The sequence below is a fragment of the Poecilia mexicana genome, unplaced genomic scaffold (genome assembly GCF_051168715.1).
Source record: "Poecilia mexicana isolate PSO_F unplaced genomic scaffold, ASM5116871v1 scaffold_4, whole genome shotgun sequence".
Lineage (NCBI taxonomy): Eukaryota > Metazoa > Chordata > Actinopteri > Cyprinodontiformes > Poeciliidae > Poecilia > Poecilia mexicana.
In genome coordinates, this window is record NW_028263373.1 from 30,642,196 (window position 1) to 30,663,337 (window position 21,142).

At 39.0% G+C, this 21,142-nt stretch overlaps 1 protein-coding gene across 1 annotated transcript in view; it reads right to left on the minus strand.

Moving 5' to 3' along the window:
* Positions 1–21,142, minus strand: part of ptprfa (protein tyrosine phosphatase receptor type Fa) — a 151,841-nt gene that overhangs the window by 80,129 nt on the left and 50,570 nt on the right. The window contains exons 12-16 of the mRNA XM_088005297.1: positions 13,729–13,873; positions 7,750–7,943; positions 6,490–6,607; positions 2,508–3,089; positions 1,830–1,927 (exon numbers count right to left, since the gene is read on the minus strand). Coding sequence (XP_087861423.1) covers positions 1,830–1,927; positions 2,508–3,089; positions 6,490–6,607; positions 7,750–7,943; positions 13,729–13,873 — 1,137 coding nt within the window. The remainder of the gene's footprint in view (positions 1–1,829; positions 1,928–2,507; positions 3,090–6,489; positions 6,608–7,749; positions 7,944–13,728; positions 13,874–21,142) is intronic.

Genomic DNA, 21,142 nt, shown 5'->3' on the forward strand with positions numbered 1-21,142 from the left:
CATTTCAACTATTTCAAGAATTATATGACCCAAATAAAGGTTTATGGAAGTTCTTACTTCTCAGAAAAGACAGTGTTTTTTAAAAACTCGTCCTTCTGAGAGACCATTTTGTTTATCAACTTTGGTGTGTTTGCTTGTTTTATGTTTAGCATGATCATATAATGCACGACTGCCTTTCATGGATTATGAAGCTTCGGCGCAAATTCAATCTGGAAGACTCTTTAACCTCACCTGCCTCATCAATCAGCGCCTCCCTCTCTTCACCCCGGACCTATCAGCGTTAGATCAAGCCTCGCTTTGGCTAATCATCGTTCGAGCTCCAGTTGAAAAGGACCTCCTGGCCACGATCTCCTCCGCTTACCAGCTGCAATCAACCCACCTCCGCCCCATCTCCACCTTCTGCTCCTGGCTCTCAGGCCACATCCTTCTTCGACCACCGCCACCAGTAGAGGCCCCAGGGGAATTACATTCCTATGTAGCATCAGGAATGTGTTTTTTTTTAAAGGTTTTATTGGCTCTAGTTGCCTTTATTTGATAGTTAATTGACAGGAAATTAGGTAATGAGAGAAGGGGAAGACATGCAGCAAAGGTGACAGGCTGGGAAGTGAACCTGCAACAGCTGCGTCAAGGACTAAGGCCTCCATATGTGGGTTGTGCTCAACCCCTGCGCCACCACAGCACACCCAGCATCAGGAATGTTTATCGAGCTTATCGAAGTTCCAGCTCGACATCCCCGGCTGGGGCCTGAACGCCAAAGGACTTTAATGATTATTTGTCATTAAACTTTCTTTAATCACTTTCTTTCTATGTCTGAGAAAGAAAGTGATTAATCTGACATAATCAGATTGAAATATGATTATGTCTATTGATCACATAATGCATAATAAACATACTCAATATTTTAAGGAAGGACTAGCTATCTTTGGATGTGCATGTTTAGCAATAGAAACTAATCCCATCCATCCATCCATCCATCCATTTTCTTCCGCTTATCCGGGGTCGGGTCGCGGGGGCAGCAGCTTCAGAAAGGAGGCCCAGACTTCCCTCTCCCCAGCCACTTCTTCCAGCTCCTCTGGGGGAACCCCAAGCCGTTCCCAGGCCAGCCGAGAGACATAGTCCCTTCTTCCAGTGTGTCCTGGGTCTTCCTCAGGGCCTCCTCCGCTTATCCGGGGTCGGGTCGCGGGGGCAGCAGCTTCAGAAAGGAGGCCCAGACTTCCCTCTCCCCAGCCACTTCTTCCAGCTCCTCTGGGGGAACCCCAAGCCGTTCCGAGGCCAGCCGAGAGACATAGTCCCTTCTTCCAGTGTGTCCTGGGTCTTCCTCAGGGCCTCCTCCCGGTGGGACGTGCCCGGAACACCTCACCAGGGAGGCGTCCAGGAGGCATCCTTACCAGATGCCCGAGCCACCTCAACTGGCTCCTCTCGATGTGGAGGAGCAGCGGCTCTACTCTGAGTCCCTCTCGGATGATCGACCTTCTCACCCTATCTCTAAGGGAGAGCTCAGCCACCCTGCGGAGGAAACCCATTCCGGCCACTTGTATCCGGGACCTCGTTCTTTCGGTCATGACCCAAAGCTCATGACCATAGATGAGGGTAGGAACGTAGATCGACCGGTAAATCGAGAGCTTCGCTTTTTGACTCAGCTCTCTCTTCACCATGACGGACCGGTACAGCGCCCGCTTTACAGCAGACGCTGCGCCAATCCACCTGTCGATCTCCCGCTCCCTTCTGCCCTCATTTGTGAACAAGATCCCCAGATACTTAAACTCCTCCACTAATCCCATTTACTGATAAATGATTATGATCTGTTTTTGTATCAAATTAAACCTTACCTTGAGTTGAATTTGATATTTGTTTGTTACTGGTACTTCCCAGGACAAAAGGACAGATGTTTTCGTCACAGCCTTCACGCCAAAGTTTTTGACAAACACTGAGGAAAAGATGAGTCATTTTCAAACACATTGCACCACAATGATGACAATGTTGTCAGATTAAAAGTGTGTGTAATCATTATTAGAATATCAGATTCAGCAATAAGGACCTTCAACTTTCACTTCTACTGATTATGTTTGAGTTAGACATATAGTGATTCTGACAGAAATTGAAAAATTTAAAACATGCAGCTTCCAGTTTGAATTTATGTTATTCTATACAATGATTAATACTTTTTATATTAATATAAGAAAACTATTAATATTTGAGGAAGCTGTTAATTGAAGGGCTGATGGAGTCACCAGACCATCAAAATTATACATCAAATTGAATAGTGATATTAATGTGATGTGAATATGTGTGCAAGCAAATGTGAGTTGTTTTTTTCATGAATTTACTTTAATGCCATTTATATTTAGTGACGGTTTCTGATATGGGCGACATGGGCAAAAGCCCAGGGCGGCAGCTTGAGGGGGACGCCACTAATGAGGCCAACAGTCTTTTTTATCTGTTTTTTTTTTTATTCAGACTCTCTTCAAGAGCTACACAGAAAGCAAATGATAGCTTCTGAAGCTCACCTGGCACATATGATGACGTGGTTCTGCTTTGAATGCTGGGGCTGAAAGGTCCTCCTCCTTTGTTGGTGAAAGCTTGGACTCTGATGTCATAAGTTGTGTCAGGCTGCAAGTCCAGGATGGTCATTCGTGTCTCTGTGGTCATGTTGGTATTGTTGTGCTTGCTATTAATATTCCGATATACCACTACATACTTTATAATCTTTCCATTCCTCTCAGACAGAGGAGGAGGTTCCCAAACCAGTGCAGTTGAAGTGGAGGTGAGGCCTGCCACTCTTAGATTCTGGGGGTAGCTACTGGGCATGTCTTCAGGGGTGCTTATCTCCTTTATATATTCTTCACCAGTGCCTGCTTGGTTTTTAGTAGATAGTTTGAAAATGTAAGTAGCTCCTTTAAGGAGGTGGGTAAGTGTAAAATGATCATCTGTCTTCCTGAAATCTTTGACATTAAAAGTTTTCTCATCTGCTCTCTTGTACTGCAGTTGGTAGCCTAAATGCTCTCCCATCATTTCCTTAGGAGGTTGCCATTGGATCATAGCAGTATTCCCCATCATTGTACTGATCATCATACTGGGCTTTCCAGGCACTGCAACAGAGATTATTTATATACACATATAAAAGAAGTTATTTATACCTTATATATATTGAACATGTTTGTTCAATATATATGGTTAAATATCTTTACATGCACTATATTGCCAAAAGTATTCGCTCGCCTGCTTTGACTCACGTATGAACTTAAGTGAAGGCCTGGCTGTCAGTCTCTGCTCTAATTCATCCCAAAGAGACCAAGGGCCTCATGCATAAAAGAGTGCGTAGTTTTCACACTGAAACTTGGCATATGGAAAATTTAGAAAAGTTCGGCACACAAAAGAAATCCAGATGTATAAAGCCGTGCATACGCACGTGGCTGCGCACCTTTCCTATATAAATGCTAATTTGCAGGGAATAGAGCAGCTGCTGGTCGGCCCTGTCGCCATCCATAAAAAAATATGTAAATTAGTATTATTAGTTGATTGTTGCAATATGAGTATTTATAGTAATAATAATAATATATTTTATTTAAATGGTGCTTTCAGGTCATCTCACAAAAACAAAAATAATACATTTTAAATAAAAAATAAAAATAAATAAAGAGATTGTTCAAATGCCTGTCTGAACAGTAGAGCGTTCAGCCGGGATTTAAAGATAGGCAGCATGTCAGAAAGTCCTTAGAGTGGGAATGTGGATGTTTATTCTAAATAGTGGAATCATGTGCATAAGTTGCACATTTACAGAGTAGAGATGCTTTCTGTCCATACAGGCACATTTACAAAGCGGACCTGGCTCGACTGAAGGATGACTGCAGCTGGACTGGTACCGGTACCACACGGCTCCTTAAGTTTTGCTCAAGAGCTCCAGGATGATGAGTCTGGATTAATCTAAACTGTAGTAAACAATCACCATCATTTCCCAGCAGATCAATATGATCTCTGATCAATTGCTCCATCTGAATCCTTCCATTGGTGATGTTCTCCATCAGAGCCAAAGCGCTCCTCAATTACCCGGCTCACCTTTGTGCAGCTACTTATATATGTGTGATTGTCTACACACCTTGATCACCTTAAAAATAATCAAACCTGAACTGTTTGGAGTTAATCTGCTGATCCAACCCTGTTTTCTTTTCTAGTGAGAATGAAATGACCCCATAGATGCATGCATTCAGTCCACTTCAAGGACACCTACAAAGAGACCATACCCTGGAAATCACTGTACTACCCCACCCTGGCGAAAGTTAATCCTCATTTCAAGTAAGATTAGTTTTAATTCTTACTGAAGTTCCACTTTCCAACAACCTCAAACTCACCATCTCTTTTCAGAGTACAGACGACCCTGGTTGCCATCCACAAGGACAAGAACCACACAATCTCACTTTTCATCATTAAAATAAACTCTACTTATCTGATCATCTGTTCTCCTGGTGGTGTTCTGTATGTGGATAAAGAAACTAGGACCCATCATGACAAATTGTCCAAAATGTCTTGGTATGCTGAAGCATTCCGAGTTCCTTTCACTGGAACTAAGAGGCTAAGTACAGCTCCTGGAAAAACAACCGTACACCATAATCCTGCTTCCACCAAACTTTACACTTGGCACAATGCTGTCAGACAAAAAACATTCTCCTAGCAACCACCAAACCCAGACTCATCCATCAGATTGCCAGATGGAGAAGCGCGATTTGTCACTCCAGAGAACACGCCTCCACCACTCTAAAGTCCAGTGGCAGCAGCTTTCCACCACTGCATCCAACGCTTTGCATTTCACTTGGTGATGTATGGTTTGGATGCAGCTGCTCCACCATGGAAACCCATTCCATGAAGCTCTCTGTGCACTGCTCCTGAGCTAATCTGAAGGCCACATGAAGTTTGGAGGTCAGTAGTGACCGACTCTGCAGTTGTTGACCTCTTTGCACTATGCTGACCCCGCTCTGTTAGTTTATGTGGCCTACCGCTTCATGGCTGAGTTGCTGTTGTTACCAAATTCTTCTGTTTTCTTATAATACAGTTGACTGTGGAATATTTAGGAGCAAGGAAATTTCACGACTGGACTTGTACAGGTGGCATCTGAAATTCACTGAGCACATGAGAGCAACTCATTCTTTACAAATGTTTATAAAAACAGTCTGCCTAGGTGCTTAATTTTATACAGCTGTGGCCATGAAAGTGATTGGAACACCTGATTCTGATAATTTGGATGATATTGAGTCAGTATTGACCAAGTTTGAAACTGCTCGGTGCATTCACGTTTGGTCACCAAAGTCGCCGATAAATCAAAAAAAGTTGCAAGATTTGTTACCAGTTGGTTTTTTGAGAAAAAAAAAGTTGCTGGAGGGGTCTGAAAAATCACTAAGACAACACTTCAAGCTGATACAATATTCTGTTTCACTTTTCGGTCATTGCTAAGGCAAAGTTGGCGCATGTGTTGTTTCAAGACAGTCTGACTCCGTACCACCACATAAAGTTAGATTCTGTTATAATTTTTTAAAGAATAAATATAAATATAAATATATATCCAATTCCTGATTCAATCAGCAACAATTTTCTGTTACATTTCCTCCATGGTCATCTTTAAATAATTATAAGAAACTCTACAGTTGTGGCTAGCCAGTCCTTGTTTTATTTCTATTGAATATTAGTTTTTCAGTCATTCAGCAAAAGCGTCTTCTTGATCCCAGCTAATTTTCTGCTTCAATTCATCTCTACAATACTTGCTTGGGAAGCTCATTTGTCTTATGGGATCTAAGCTCTTGTTTTCTGTGCTCATTTTACTGACCTCAACCTACCAGTTTGTTCACCCTATTCCACAGTACCAACTGGAGGTCGGTCATTATCAGGATAGTGCGGACTCATTACTCACTGCCAATTACCTGTCCTATATCAAAATCAGCCATTCCAGTCATCAGAAATCATACAGTGAATTTAGCTAAGCAATAGCTACCCTTAACGTAGTCAAAAAAATATGGAGCTAAAACAGTCTCATAATTCACAAATGCACAAGATCCACAAATGCACAGGACGAGATTCACAAATCTGACAGTTTTGATTGCGTCTTTTTTGTTTTGGTACTCTGAATGGTTTAAAGAGATGTTTTCATATGCAGTTCCATCTCAACCTTACCCAAACATAAACATTCAGTGAATAAATTGCTTTTCAATCAGTTTTTTTGCACTGTGGATCTTGTGCATATGTGAATTATGAGACTGTTTTAGCTCCATAAGAAAATGCTCTGGCTTACTGTTTCAACAAAATGTGGTTGAATATGGTGCATGAAAATCCTTATTAAACTTTACCTCCTTCAGAACAGAGTTTAGGGACAGTAGCAATATGATACAAAGACCTTTGTTAAAAAAAAAAAGGAAGTTTAGGGAGCAATAAAAAAACTAACCATATTGAGATAAATGCCTCCATACATATATAAGAACAGAAAAATGCAATAAGCACACACACCAGCACCATATGTAGAAAAAACAGTGGCCTTGCTAGGAGCTCCATCTCCTTTGGCAGTGTAGGCCACCAGAGTTATAGAGTATGTTGTCTCAGGGAGCAGACCAGATACAAAGGCTTCCTGAACAAAAGAAACAGTGCAATAAAGTGAAGACAAAAGGGCATACAGATAAAAGCAAATAACAAACCGAGTTTAGCTGCCAATCAAATTCAATTCGATTCAATTTAATTTCAACAAGTGTTGTCTCAAGGTACTTTACAAATACTACAATTTACATAAAAAGCCAGATTCACAGTAAACCACATTCCATGCTGAATCTAGTTACAATACAACTAAATTTAAACTAAATTTAGTTGTGTCTTCTTTTTTTTTGCTGCAATTGAGAAAATGCTTTCTAAGGAAACTCAGTTATTTGAGTAAGTTGTGGTTAGCCTGAATCAATCAAACAAGCACAGCGGACTGCATTTTGTAGTGAACTTTGAAGGAATTCCTCACTCACTATGTTGAAAGGACTTTTCCTTTCAGCAACAGCAGAAAGGAAAACTCCCCTTTAACAAGAAGAAACCTCCAGCAAAATCTGACTCGGTCTGAGTGATCTGTCATCTTCCATAAAATCCTTTTTTTTCACTTAACTTATGATCTGTATTGTAAATTCTACAGCATTGATCACAATTCCTACATTCTTACACAATTTTAGGTAAGAACACAATACCTAAAAGCAGTGAACTTCTAAAATATGTACATTCCGTCCTCAAAAGCAGTACAAGTGTGGTGATCTGCATTTTCTGTGTGTTTCTTTTGAGATTTTTTCTGTTTTGTTCCCCTGTGAGTCTGTGTGCTGTCCTGTCCTGATTGATCCCAGCTGTGTCTCGTTCCTGTTTTTACCCTCCCTGTGTATTTAGTTCCACCTATTGTCTGTGTTGCTTGTCGGGTCCTTGTCTAACCACATTTCTGTGTCATGTAAGATGTCGTCGCGTCCGTGAGTCTTAGTCTCCAGTTTCCTTGTGCTGCCACTGTTTGGATTTTGTTAACTGAATTCATCATTAAATCATCTTCTAAATATGTCAACCTGGGCTCATGTAAATTTTTCCTCACTGCCTCACTACCACGTCATGACAGAAAGCATATGTGCTCAACTGCTATAACTGCTTTATTTCAATATTAACTTTTAAAGAGTTGAGATAAGACACAAACATTTATATTCATGAAATCAATTTTATGTTATAGCAAACTAAAATTAATTTGAAAAAAGGCTAAATTACCTGAGCGTTAGGGTTTGAAATGTCACTGACGACAGGCTGGCCATGCGGTTCTCCATTCTTTAACTTGGAACAGACAACATGGTAACCTTGAATCTGCCCATACTGCTTCACTGACAATGGAGCCTTCCAAGTCATCTTGATAGTAGTGGAATTGAGGGTTTCTATCACCACCTTTCTGGGAGGAGGTCCAAGCACTGAAAATGCGTCAAAAGAAATTGCTTTAGTTCTTTGTAATTCACATCAAATTGAATAATTTGATGTATTATCAACTATTGCCCGGTCATAGTTGATAATGACTGGGTGATGTTGAGAAAAATTGAATAATCTTAGTGTTTAATACAGTTAATCTTATCACAAAAGGTAGATTGAGCAGGATTAGTTTGAGTAAGAAGGCTTGGTAACACTTTATTTGAAGGGGTGTGAATAAGACTGTCATGACACTGTCATAAACATGACATAACACCTTTCATGAACATGAATAAGCCTTCATGAATATTTATGACTGTTGTCATAAAGCATCATTTGGTAAATTATGACACTTTTAATACAAAGTTGACATTATTCAAAATGTCTTTGTTATGACAACTTGGTCATTAACCAAGAAATCATATGTCATACATATGTCATAAAAGTAGTCATAATAATTTAATTATTACACTATCAAAAGCTTTAATAAAACAGCAAATAATATTCCCACTACCTCAAATAAACCGAAACAAGTAGGACCAACAATAAAGATTTCATTAAGCTTTATTACACTCTCAAATGATTTAATAACAGAGTCAATAACAATTTCTTTTACATCAAGTAAAGTGTAACAAGTAGCACCAGTTATGAATATATCATTAAGTGTCATTACAGCGTCATTAATATTAACTCTTACCTCAAGTAAAGTGAAACTAGTAGCAACAATTATAAAGATGTAATTTCATGTTATTACAGTGTCAAATGCTATGCTAACAGAGTCACTGATATTAAGTCTTACCTCAAGTGAAGTGAAACACACTGGACTACTTATAACTACCATCATAGCTGTAGAACAAACCCTTTGTACATCAAACAAGTTATCTTGTTTGAAGAACAAGATAACTTGTTCTTCAAACAAAGGGGTTAACTTCTGGTCAGTATGTTGTTACTTTGAAATACTGATTGAAAAACTAAAACAGAATTTCTTATCCTTTAACTTAAGAAAATAGGTTTTTTCAACAGTCCTAACATTTTTTTGCGTTGATTGTGTCAGTCATCTCCTTCGTTATAGTCTTCCTGTAAAGCTCTGAAAACAGGAGATCTTCTTCTTGTCTTCATTTCCTGGCAGCAGCTCTTTAAAGGTGTCCAGGAATGCTCAGAAATTACAGCTGTTCTTGTAATAGTTGTGGTCAATGTTAATCATGGTGAAAGCCTTTTCATGAATTCAAACTTGATGAATCTCTTCTGAACATTCTCATAGTGGGTGATGACTCAATTGATTGTGGTCACTTAAAAAAAAGAACAAAAACAAAAAGCAATGTCATCATAATTCAGCATTTATTTAAACACCATTCCAAAATTGTCCCTTTCTGCACACTGTCAGACTGGTATATTGGGAGACAAATGTCTAGTTAACATGACTGGTTGTTATAAAGTGCAATACAATTATTGCTTAACACAAGTAGCATAATAACTAGAGCTGAACAAAATTATTCTGCTCAAATATTTGTTTGGCAGAAGTTCAGACAGACTGCCACTGTTATTCAGATTGCATAATTTAATGTGTAGTTCTAGGCTCATGAGTGTATCTTTTCACTTAATGAGCATTCTAAAATATTTCCAACAAGATACTCTGACTTATTGATGTTTGCAAGAAGTTTATTAATAAATAAATAGATTTAACACCAGTTTTTAGTTGTCTAAAATGTAACTTATTAACTCAGCTGGTGAATGTTGATTCCTGCTCCCCATTCCGCACTCACCTGGCCCATCCCACCCCACTTCACCTGGAGAAAACGGTAACACAAAAACGACTTACCTAATTTTCTTGGGGAATATTGCATCTGCTTCTTTCTCTTTGGTCAAAAGGGACTTTTTTCTCTCGTGGCCGGTCCTCATTATCATCCTCCACACTCGTAGCATGTCTTCATTAGCCAACTTTGTCACCATGTGTCCTTAGGCTAACATGGGTCTTCATGTGGCTAAAGTTGCCAAAACAAAGAACACAAGCACTGTGGCTCATCAGCTAAGTTGCTAAATAACGCACATGAAGGATAACTTTGACTAACATATTAGCTTTTAATTTGCTAGATTAAAATTGGAGGGAAAAAACCTATTTGCCTGTCTTTAAAATATGTTTCATATTAAGGGCTAACCATACAGTAATGGAGTTTAATAACTTTAGCTAACATTAACTTACAGCAAGGCAGGACTGGCTTGAATTGCTCATAGCTAAAGAGAACATAGTCAATGTTATTTTCTCAAAGAAAATGTAAAGTTAAGACACATACTTAACTTTATGCATCTTGTGCCTCAGCACAAGATGCCTCAGTGCTGAGGCATCTTCTGCTGTTTTGGTCCTTTTTAAACAGGATGCCTGGCCGTTATAACTTGAGTTTGGTTGGCCCCACCATAGAATAGACGCCTCATGGACCGCTCTCGCCTATTGTCGCTGACGAGATTTAGGGCGGCCATCTTGGAGCGGTCCACCACTCCACTCAGCGTTATGTGTTTAGCAGGCACAATGACGTATCAGCGCATTTAATCGATCATAACACACTTTTTTGTTACTGGAAACCATATTCAAACATCTATCAAAGCTACATTTATAAACAACTGTATTTTTTAAGTATGTTTTTAATACATAGTTCAGCATATTTAAATATGCTTAGTGGCTATAACAATAGAATAGGAATGGGATATTCTGATATACGTCCACCGTATTTATGCCGGTGGACATAAATACAGTAAAGTAATATTCTAATCACAAAATATACACAATAATATGTCCATCTTACTTGTGAAATGTTGCTTGTGGAGCCCTCACATCAATTGTCCATCGATCCGAACAACAATATCCCTCAGTGCTGAGGCATCTTCTGCTGTTTTGGTTGAGCAAAGTTGAGGGACGACCGCTCCAAGATGGCCGCCGTATTTTCTGCGCCGGAGCAGCTAATGCGGCGCATTGGCTGCTCCGGCGGTAAGGGCGCCGCATTGGCGCATTGGCCAATTGGCGCATTGGCCCTACATGGGCCAATGCACCCATGTAGGGCCACAGCCTACGTGGGCCCTACATGGGCCCTAAATGGGCAAACCCTACTAAGCACTTATGAACTTTGCATTTGAAACATAATTTAAGGCTGTTTTAAGTAGTGCAATACACCATCTACACCAGTGAGAGGCAGCAGTGCACGAGCAGGCGTGGAGTGTGTTGGTGAAGAAGAAATCTTCCATATTGTGGGGCCCATAGACATAATATAAGAGTAAACCTCATGTGGGGCCACCGTGGAACCTGCAGACAAACCCATATGGGACCCATATGTCTGCCCACCTTTGGGGCCCACCTAGGCATGCTGGTGGGGAAGTTGTCATAACAAAGACATTTTGAATAATGTCAACTTTGTATTAAAAAGTGTCATGATTTACCGAATGACGCTTTATGACAACAGTCATAAATATTCATGAAGACTTATTGATGTTCATGGCAGGTGTTATGTCATGTTTATGACAGTGTCATGTCAGTCTTATTCACACCCCTTAAAGTGTTACCCACTTTTTTTGTATTTATGTTTATTTATTTATTTTTTGTTAGAAACTCTGGAGTACTCACTTTTAACCCAGAAAATGATTATTTTAGATTATTTTAGTTTATTGGTAATATCAGAAATTGTGGAGTACGCACGATTTAGACCATTATACTTTCTAGATAACTTTTATGCAGAGGGACTCGTACTGCTACAGCCCAGAAAAGGAATTAGAATTAAAATTACAATGAACTTAGAATCCAGAAATACAGGAAAAGTCACTACTTAGTTACTTTCTATACTACTACTTGCTAGAAACTGTGACTACTAATTTTTAACCCAGAAAAGGACGTAAAACAAACTTAGAATTTGGCTGTTCAGCTTTAGATTATTATCAGTTATTTAGAAACTGTGGAGTACTCACTTTTAACCCAGAAAAGGAATTAGATTAGTCACTCTTTAGCTTATTTTTTCAGAAACTGTAGAGTACTCACTATTTAGATGCAAAGACCAGAAGCCCAGAGACACTTTTGGATCTAGACTACTTTTTAGACTCCTGTTCTTCCAACCCAGAAATGGAATTAGACCAGAGAATACTTAGCAACCCTGAACAGGAGCACATAGTTTACATACTTAGATCAACATTAGATTATTTTTCTCTTCTTTTGCTCTTTCTTTTGGTTTGTTATTTTGTTTATATTTCCTGTAAAGCACTTTGTATTTCCTTGTTGCTGAAAATGTGCTATATAAATGGTACCAAAATAGCATACTTCAAGTATACTGAGGAGTCTGGCTTCAAGTATGCTAAAATTTAACATACTTAGTATATATATTTTTCAGCAGGGTAGAAGTACTTGCAAGTCTAGCATAGACCTCCAGAAGGCTACAGCAAATAGACACCAAATGACCACAAAATAGTTATACACCTGGCACAGATTTAGCTTAGCACTAAAGCAATCAAGCCTTTCTTAAAATGGTCAACCAGGTTACAGCATGTTTCCACTGGTAAATATATTGATGCTTTATCATTAGGCTCAAGGCCTTTGCAGCAACAGCACTTCGAAGGCCTACTGTAATCATACCATTTATTTTAAGTCCCAAGCAGTCAAGCTTTCTACCACATGAATTTGCTTTTTGGAGGCCTAAATATTTGTAACTGAAAACTCACTGCTTGGTGGACGCATCAGGCCTGCTTCAAAATTACATATTTTAAGGTCACTGAAAAAAAACCCAGAAATTTTGAGATTACTCTCAGAAATAACAATAAAAAAAAGTATATTTCCAAGTTTCAAAAGTCAAAAATGCTCAGAAATTTCAGATTATTTGGGCATTTTCTTCATTTCAAAAGTCAACATTTTTAAACGTTTCTAACTCAGGAATATCTGTGTTTTCTCTGTTACATTTCTTAGAGGAATCTCAAGTTTTTTGGCAGAAATATACTTTTTTCTAAGTGCAGTGGATCTAATACACCGTGGTATGGTAGTTTAAGGCCTAATATGGGCCATTAATTTTACTCTTGTTGCAGTTTGATCCATTCCATGAATTGCTGGCCTGTTCGGGATGTTGTTTTATGTGCAGATTTGCATAACAATGATCTCCTTGTGATTATCACATTATGATGATCAAGTAAAGGAAAAAATATATTTGATTTTGTTTTTGTTTGGTATAAATGGATTTGATTTTTATGTTGAAAAAAATCATAAAGGTCAGGTCAGTTTGGTAAACCAGGTGGTTAATATATAAATGGGTCACTTTGGATTGGAAAAATTGGTCCCAGAGGTCAAAAACGTTAAGAACCCCTGGCCTAGTAGACTGGTGCATGAACTGCACGAGAGCGTTGATGACAGTGAGCGGGTGGCATTGCTGTTAGTTTGTACAGAGGCATAAATTATGAGGCCAGCACTGCGCTGCAAGGGCCTCCAACACAATTTGAACTGGTTATGAATTGAAAGGCTTTTGGCTGAAAAGAACTCCATGTCCTTTTTAACAACTTGTTAAAAACTTTTCCCACAGAGCAGCAGTCACAGGCGCAGCAGATAGTGATATTAGAGGACATTTTTAACATTAGTTTAAAAACAAAATCTGTGCAAGTTTTTGCATCACATTTTTGTTGTAGAAAAGTAGGAGAAAATGTAATATTTTGTGACTAAAAACTGGCACATACAATAACTTTTTTCATATTATTTAGGCACCACTTATAAGCAAATATGTTAATTAGGTTATGATAACTTTACTGAGTAGATATGAAAGTTATATAAACAAAACTTACTGGATTTGGTCGTCCTGGCCTGAATAGGTTGAGTGAAAACTCCCAAGCCTCTTTCAGAGCGTGCTGCTATGGAAAACAAGTACAGCGTATCTGGCTTCAGACCATCAACGGCAAACGAGCCTGCTGCACTGAGAGAGACATGATGCTGTGAAGAGAAGAAATGGAACTAGAATTCACAGACTATTATTTAAATCTCAGGAAAAAGAAGACTGTCAGTTTTGAGACCAAAATAATTTAAACCTCTAAAAGATTTAGCTTTTAAAATTATTATGGTGTATGGGCCCCTGCTCTTCATTCTCTATATGTTACGCACATACATTACACATTATCCACCCAACATTGTGACATGTCTCCACCAAATGATTCACCTTAGTCCTTCCTTCCACTAGTAGCAACTGTCTGACTGACATCAAACTCAGTCACACAAACTTTCTAAAGCTCAACAGCAACAAAATAGAACTACTCATCACTGGTCGAAAATGACTGATCCTCTGTCCAGAACATCACCCTCCTTACTGATGGTCACACAGTGACTAGGATGACCGTTTTACATTGTATTTAGTTCAATACCTTAGGATTATCGGTAACACTTTATTTGAAGGGGGGTGAATAAGACTGTCATGACACTGTCATAAACATGAAATAACACGTCATGAACATGAATAAACCTTCATGAATATTTATGACTGTTGTCATAAAGCGTCATTCGGTAAATTATGACACTTTTAATACAAAGTTGACATTATTCAAAATGTCTTTGTTATGACAACTTGACATTAACCAAGAAATCATTACTGTTTAAACTTTACCTTTAATAACATAAAGTTACCTCATTTTTAAAGTTCAATCAGTAATATCAGTAATGATCTATCATTAAGGAGGCATTGGGCCAGAAGTGAGTAAAATGTACTATATTATTACAACAGAAAGTGAAATAGACAACAATAATAATAATAATAATAATAATAATAAATAGACAAAAACATAAAATAATTTAGGAGGGAATAAAAAGAGTTCTCTAGTTTGTTAAAGTGAGTTTTAGAACTAACTCCGTAAAATAAGGCCAACTTTTTAGCAGTATTCATTTGGCCATATTTTTATGGAGTTAGTTTTTAAAGCTCACTAAAAACCTCAAACTTATGAGAAAAACAATAGTTATTTATTATTTTATGAATGTACAATACATTCATATAATTACATTCATAATTGTATGAATGTATTGTACATTACATTAAAAACTTAACATTTTGCAACACCTGAATAATAAATTAACTTTAAATGGGAATGACCACAGGAATATGTTTTTAAAACCAATGACCTTGGCATCTGAAAGATTATGTTTAAATTTTAATGTTGTGTATCGACCCAACAGCAGGTCCCAGTAAAGACCTGGGTTTTTGACTGATTTAATTTTAGTAAGTGACACTGTCACTTACAGACAAAAACTATCGGTATGAAAAATAGACCTTAATGAATGGATCATTTAATGATCCTCTGTGTTCTCACAATGTGATCAAGTGTTGCATGCTCACATTTGCTGCCGTTTCCTCTGCTTCTTTTTTTGTTTTTTATTATTGGTTCACTGGTGGGGGTCCTGCACAGCAGTGTTGTGGTCAAGACCACCTAAGCCGAGACCAAGACAACACCAAGACCAGAGTGTATCGAGACCGAGACAAGACCAAGACTTTTAGGGTCTGAGACCAAGTCAAGACCAAGACCCAGGAAAGCCGAGACCGAGTCAAGACCAAGACCAGCGCCCCATGCTATATGACACGATAAAATGTGAAATCAAAATTGCTTCTCAAACTGATCTGAAATATCCATATTCCCATAAAAAGACCTACATTAAATACTTGATAAATTTTACCAATATTAAAAGCAGAACAAACTTTTTGTTCTGCTTTGCTTCCATCTGTGCTACAATCCACGGTGGTCTCGTGCCATCCCTAAAAAGATAACGCCCTGGGCATTTGCCTATGTTGCTCATGTCAGAAACCACCACTCTCTGCACCATTTAACATAGCAATTGAGGCAATGCCCAGATGGCAAATAACGCTCAACTATGAACACTGACCAAGGAGCAACAAACAAGAAGTAACCAAGCAGAAGGCGCTCATTGTGACTGTTTTCACTCTCTCTACCAGTACATGAAGCCAGGTAGTCTGACACCATGGCAGACATTACAGCTGCCACTTTGAACAAAAACAATCAAAGAGCAATGTGCATGCTCTGCGTGCTCTTTCATTCTTGTGTTTTATTTATTTGTTAATTAAAAAAATATCAATGTACATAATTAAATAAAATAATATATGTAATATGCAGAGCATTACAAGAACAAAGAAGAGTGTTCTGTCAGGTCAGCATACGCTTAAAATGCACTCACAGCTATATCTGTCAGACACACGTCATTACCATATCATTGTATTTAATTAGCAACATAGAATCATGACATAGATCATCATACACTTTATTAACACTTGTATGGCATCCTGACTTAGCAGTTAAGTAGGTTAATGAGTTTTACATGGGCGACTGCAGCTGCAGCTAGACTCTGCTTTAAATACACTTTGAAACCACGACAACGCATGTATAGCCATATAGTTATCATAGAAAACAATTTAATGATTTATTTTCGTCATAACTTGTTGCATATGGTGAACTGACAACTCTTCTGATGGTCGGACTAAATGCGCATGCGCAGGCACGGTACTCACTGCATGTATGCTATTCTGACAGCGTATGGCTGGCTATCTGATAGAACAACGGCTCTCAGCGACACTCCAGTCCTATCTGATAAGTAAAGAGATGAGCAGATGAATCGTACTGTTCCTGAATGTCGCATCAATACATTGCAGACTTTTGGACACAGCGTTGTCCCATATGTGCGACAAGTCAGTCAACACCTCCGCACAATAATTCAGCGCAGTGAGTGACAACTTTTTTGCATCACAAATAACGTGTCTCTGTACAGCTAGCTTTGCTAACATCACGTCATCGGAGCTTACCTTCTTTGAGCTACTTTTCTAAGTGACGAAAAAAGTTAGACGTTGTCTCCACCGTCTGTGAAAGCGAAGCGCTGCTGAGTTAGCTGTGGCCATCGGATTTCTTATGATTTATGCAGCGATATCCCATTACTGACGATTAGGCAGACATCTGCCGTTGAGAGAAAACAACTGCGCATGTCTCAGAGCGCAGCGTGCGAGTGAAAGGTGGGAAGGGGAGGGGAGTAACAGAAACATGTTATTGGTTGGATTTTAATCGGTGCGCTTTGAATCCACTAAAAACAAAGATGTTAACAAATAAACTGGACAGTATGCTGCACGTTTAGTGATATTTTCACAGTTGCGGTCTCGACTGGTCTTGAAATAAAATGCAGAGTCCTCAGAGCCTGAGACCGAGACAAGACCGAGACCCAAGGGTGTAGGAACGAGTCTGTCATTGGGGGGGGACGCATATCGGAAACCTGACAGATGAGTAAATAGCTTGAGCAGAAATGTCAAACAATGATGCCATCAACACATCAGTAACGCGTTACTCTAATCTGACCCTTGTTTCAGTAACAAGTATTCTAACATGTTACTATTTACAATCCAATAGTCAGATTAAAGTTATGCAGTATAATGACTGTCATTCCAGGATGAACACTCACTTTAGCATTTGCCTCACAACTAGCAAGCTAAATCCTCTGGTAGCACAGAGCCGACCAGATTCTGATGTATCTTATTGGTCAAAATGCATTGATATAAATTGACTTGCAATTGAACAGGTTCTACTTATTTCTAAAACCAAAGTAGAAAACAGCTCATAAAATAAGACACAACAGTTTTAAACTCAATACAGCAGTTTGACCAACAAAAATAAAATCTAAAAAAATAAGTTTTGTTCTTCTTCAACATCTCTCTACATCAGTGCAACAGTTTGATCTACAAAATAAACAAAACTTATACTTTTCACGTCTAACAGACACCTGAGCTCCTCACTGTTAACTCAGTCTCACTTTCCAGCCCTGCATTCAGTAACTTACCAAAGATTCATGAAAAACACTGAGGCAAAAAGACTAAATGTTTTTTTCTCCTGTCATTTTCAGCCGCAAACATTTAACTAAAATATCTACAGATATGTGTTTCTGTCTCTGCCTCCCTTTGACTCTCTGCAGCCTGATGTTCCTGCATGGATTCATGTATTTACAACAGACACTACAATAATGTACAGTGTCAGAATGTGAACTAAATCTAAAAAGTATGTTTTTATCATACAGAATGAGAATTTAAACTTAATTTTCAGATGTATACATCTCAACTCTATTTACTGTGTAGCAAAAATTTTCACTAATTTATTTTTAAACCTCTCCTCAAGCACTTTTCTTATTGTCTTCTAACCATTAACCTTATGGTGTGGAAATAATGAAAAAATATTGAAACGTTGAAAGAAATCAACCTGACATCAGTCTCCTCCTGTTCTCCTTTCTGGTTCTATCATAATTAATATAATTTTTATATCTTCACACCCTGAAACGCCAACTGGCTCTCCTATGTCTTCCCTGACCTGCTCCTCTCATAATAAAATAGTTTAGTTTATTTAAAAATTAAAAACAGTTAATACATATTTCAATAAACTAAATGAAGACCTCACCAGAGCTTCTTCACCTTTCTTCAACATCATTCTAGCCCTGCTGTTCTCCTAAATATATAATATAATATAATATATAAACACATGTTAAGTGGTCGAGTATGATCAGGTGTTGCTCAGTTTGCTGCTGTTTCAGTCTAAATCATTGTGACTAGACTAGCTAACTGTTAAAGTTAGTGGTAAAATGTTGGACATGTGACTATTCCAGAATTTAAACAGCTAAACCAAAAAGATTTAGTTCTATATATGAAAGTAAACTGACAACAAGATGTTATAAACGAGCGATATTCATGGCAACATCCCTGACAGACAGTTTACCTCATTCAAACGGAGTTTCTGACTCCGTCTGCTGCTGCCTTTACTCTGAGCCGTTCAGAGGGGGGAGGGGGAGGAAGCGCTCTGCTGAATGCGCTGTTATGCGCCTTCAAAATAAAAGCACGCGAGTGGAAGATTTTAAAATTCTTCGCAACTGCAGTGAAATTATTGGGGGGGACGAATGTGGCTCTCTCCAATATTGGGGGGGACATGTCCCCCGCGTCCCCCCCGCTTCCTACGCCCATGCGACCAAATGTGGTCGAGTCTGAGACGAGACCGAGACCATCAATAAATGGTCTCGAGACCAAGACCGATCTCGAGTACTACAACACTGCTGCACAGCTAGCTCAAGCTTTTTAAAATGGGCTGGTGGCTGGAGGTTTATGAGAGTGATGCATGACGAATGTGGAGCTGCTCCAGCAGCGGAGTTTTCTTAAGGAAAAATAAAATTACAGTGCAGGAAGACTTTAAAAGAAAAAGAGAACCTTCACCTCTGAGCCAATCAACCCAGAGGGGAGCATTGGATGTTTTGCCCAGGCTGAAGTTTGTTTTTAGGGTTTTTTGTTTTTGATTTTCAAAAAAAAAAAAAAAATGGCTGGATGGTAAAGGATTTTTGCACTGGGGGAGTTTACACGCCTGCAATCACATTAGTCAGAGTTGGTGTGTTTTTAGAAAAAGATAAGAAAAAAGATATAGCTAAAGAAAAAAACCTTTTGAATAATGTCTGACGGAGGAAGGATTGTGCAGGCTGGCCTTTTTCAATGCAATTTCAGCTCACCGAGGTTCTCTGAACAGACGTTTAATAAGTTAGGTGCCCATTTAGTTTTTAGTTTTAGTTTTTTTGACATGATGATTTGTTGTTGTAGTGTTGGACCCAAATGTGCAGAGAGACTGAAAAATTATGAAAATACTGAAAAGCGTAACAAAAAACACATAGACCAGACTAAGACCAAAATGAGCCCAAAAACAACTGACCAGGAGACATGCAGAGAACACAAAGGATTAATGGGAGTAAACATGAGGATCTGGTGAGTTGTGGGAAAAAATGAGAGGCTTAAATACTGAGGAAGGTGGAGAGCTAGAAAAAGACCTGAGCTGATGAAATTTTGGGCAAGCTTATAGTCACACACATTAGCAATTACACTATATTGCCAAAAATATTCGCTCACCTGTCTTGACTCGCTTAGGTGTCTTCCCATTCTTAATCCTTAGGTTCAATATAACATTGGTCCACCCTTTGCAGCTTCAACTCTTCTGAGAAGACTACCCACAAAGTTTACAAGTGTGTTTTTGGAGATTTGTGACCATTCTTCCAGATATACATTTGCGAGGTCACAACCACAGATTGGTTCTCAATCTCTGATCTAATCTAAACACCTAACCAAAGGTGTTCTATTGGGTTGAGGTTAGGACTCTGTGCAGGCCAGTCAAGTTCAACAAACCGGACTCTGCCATCCATGTCTTTATGGACCGTGCTGGTGCACAGTCATGATAGAAGAGGAAAGGGCCAGCTCCAAACTGTTCCCACAAAGTTAAAAGCATGTAATAGTCCAAAATGTCTTGGTATTGTAAGGTCACTCAGTGGGGACCCAGAAATTCAACCACACAGAAAGAAAAAGACAAATTTTATTTTAGTCTCCAACTCTGATTGCTGCTCAGGATGAGGTCATCAAATACAGCTCAAGAAGAGAGTGAAAAAGCTGGTGAAGGAGGGATATGTTAAAAATGTTCAGCTTCACTGACCTCTAGAGCAGTGAACAGGAAGCAACGTCAGAGAGTTTGACGATCGGGAGGTGCAGGTAACCAGACTAAACAGGCTTCCATGGCTGTGATGTGACAAAGATCTCCACAAAGAGAAGCATTCTGAGTTCCTTTCACTGGAACTAAGGCTAAGTACAGCTCTTGAAAAACAACCTTACACCATAATCCTGCTTCCACCACCAAACCCAGACTCATCCATCAGATTGCCAGATGGAGAAGCGCGATTTGTCACTCCAGAGAACACGCCTCCACCACTCTAAAGTCCAGTGGCAGCAGCTTTCCACCACTGCATCCAACGCTTTGCATTTCACTTGGTGATGTATGGTTTGGATGCAGCTGCTCCACCATGGAAACCCATTCCATGAAGCTCTCTGTGCACTGCTCCTGAGCTAATCTGAAGGCCACATGAAGTTTGGAGGTCAGTAGTTGGCACCTCTTCACACTATGTGATTCAGCATCCACTGACCTTCGTGGCTGCTGTTCCCAAACTCTTCCATTTTCTTATAACCCAGCTGACAGTTGACATTGGAATATTTAGGGCCGAGGAAATATTATGACTGGATTTGTTGCACAGGTGGCATCCTATCACAGTTCCACGCTGGAATTCACTGAAAGCGACCCATAGTTTCACAAATGTTTATAAAAATAGTCTGCATGGCCATTTTATACACCCGTGGCCATGGAAGTGATTGAATCACCTGATTCTGAT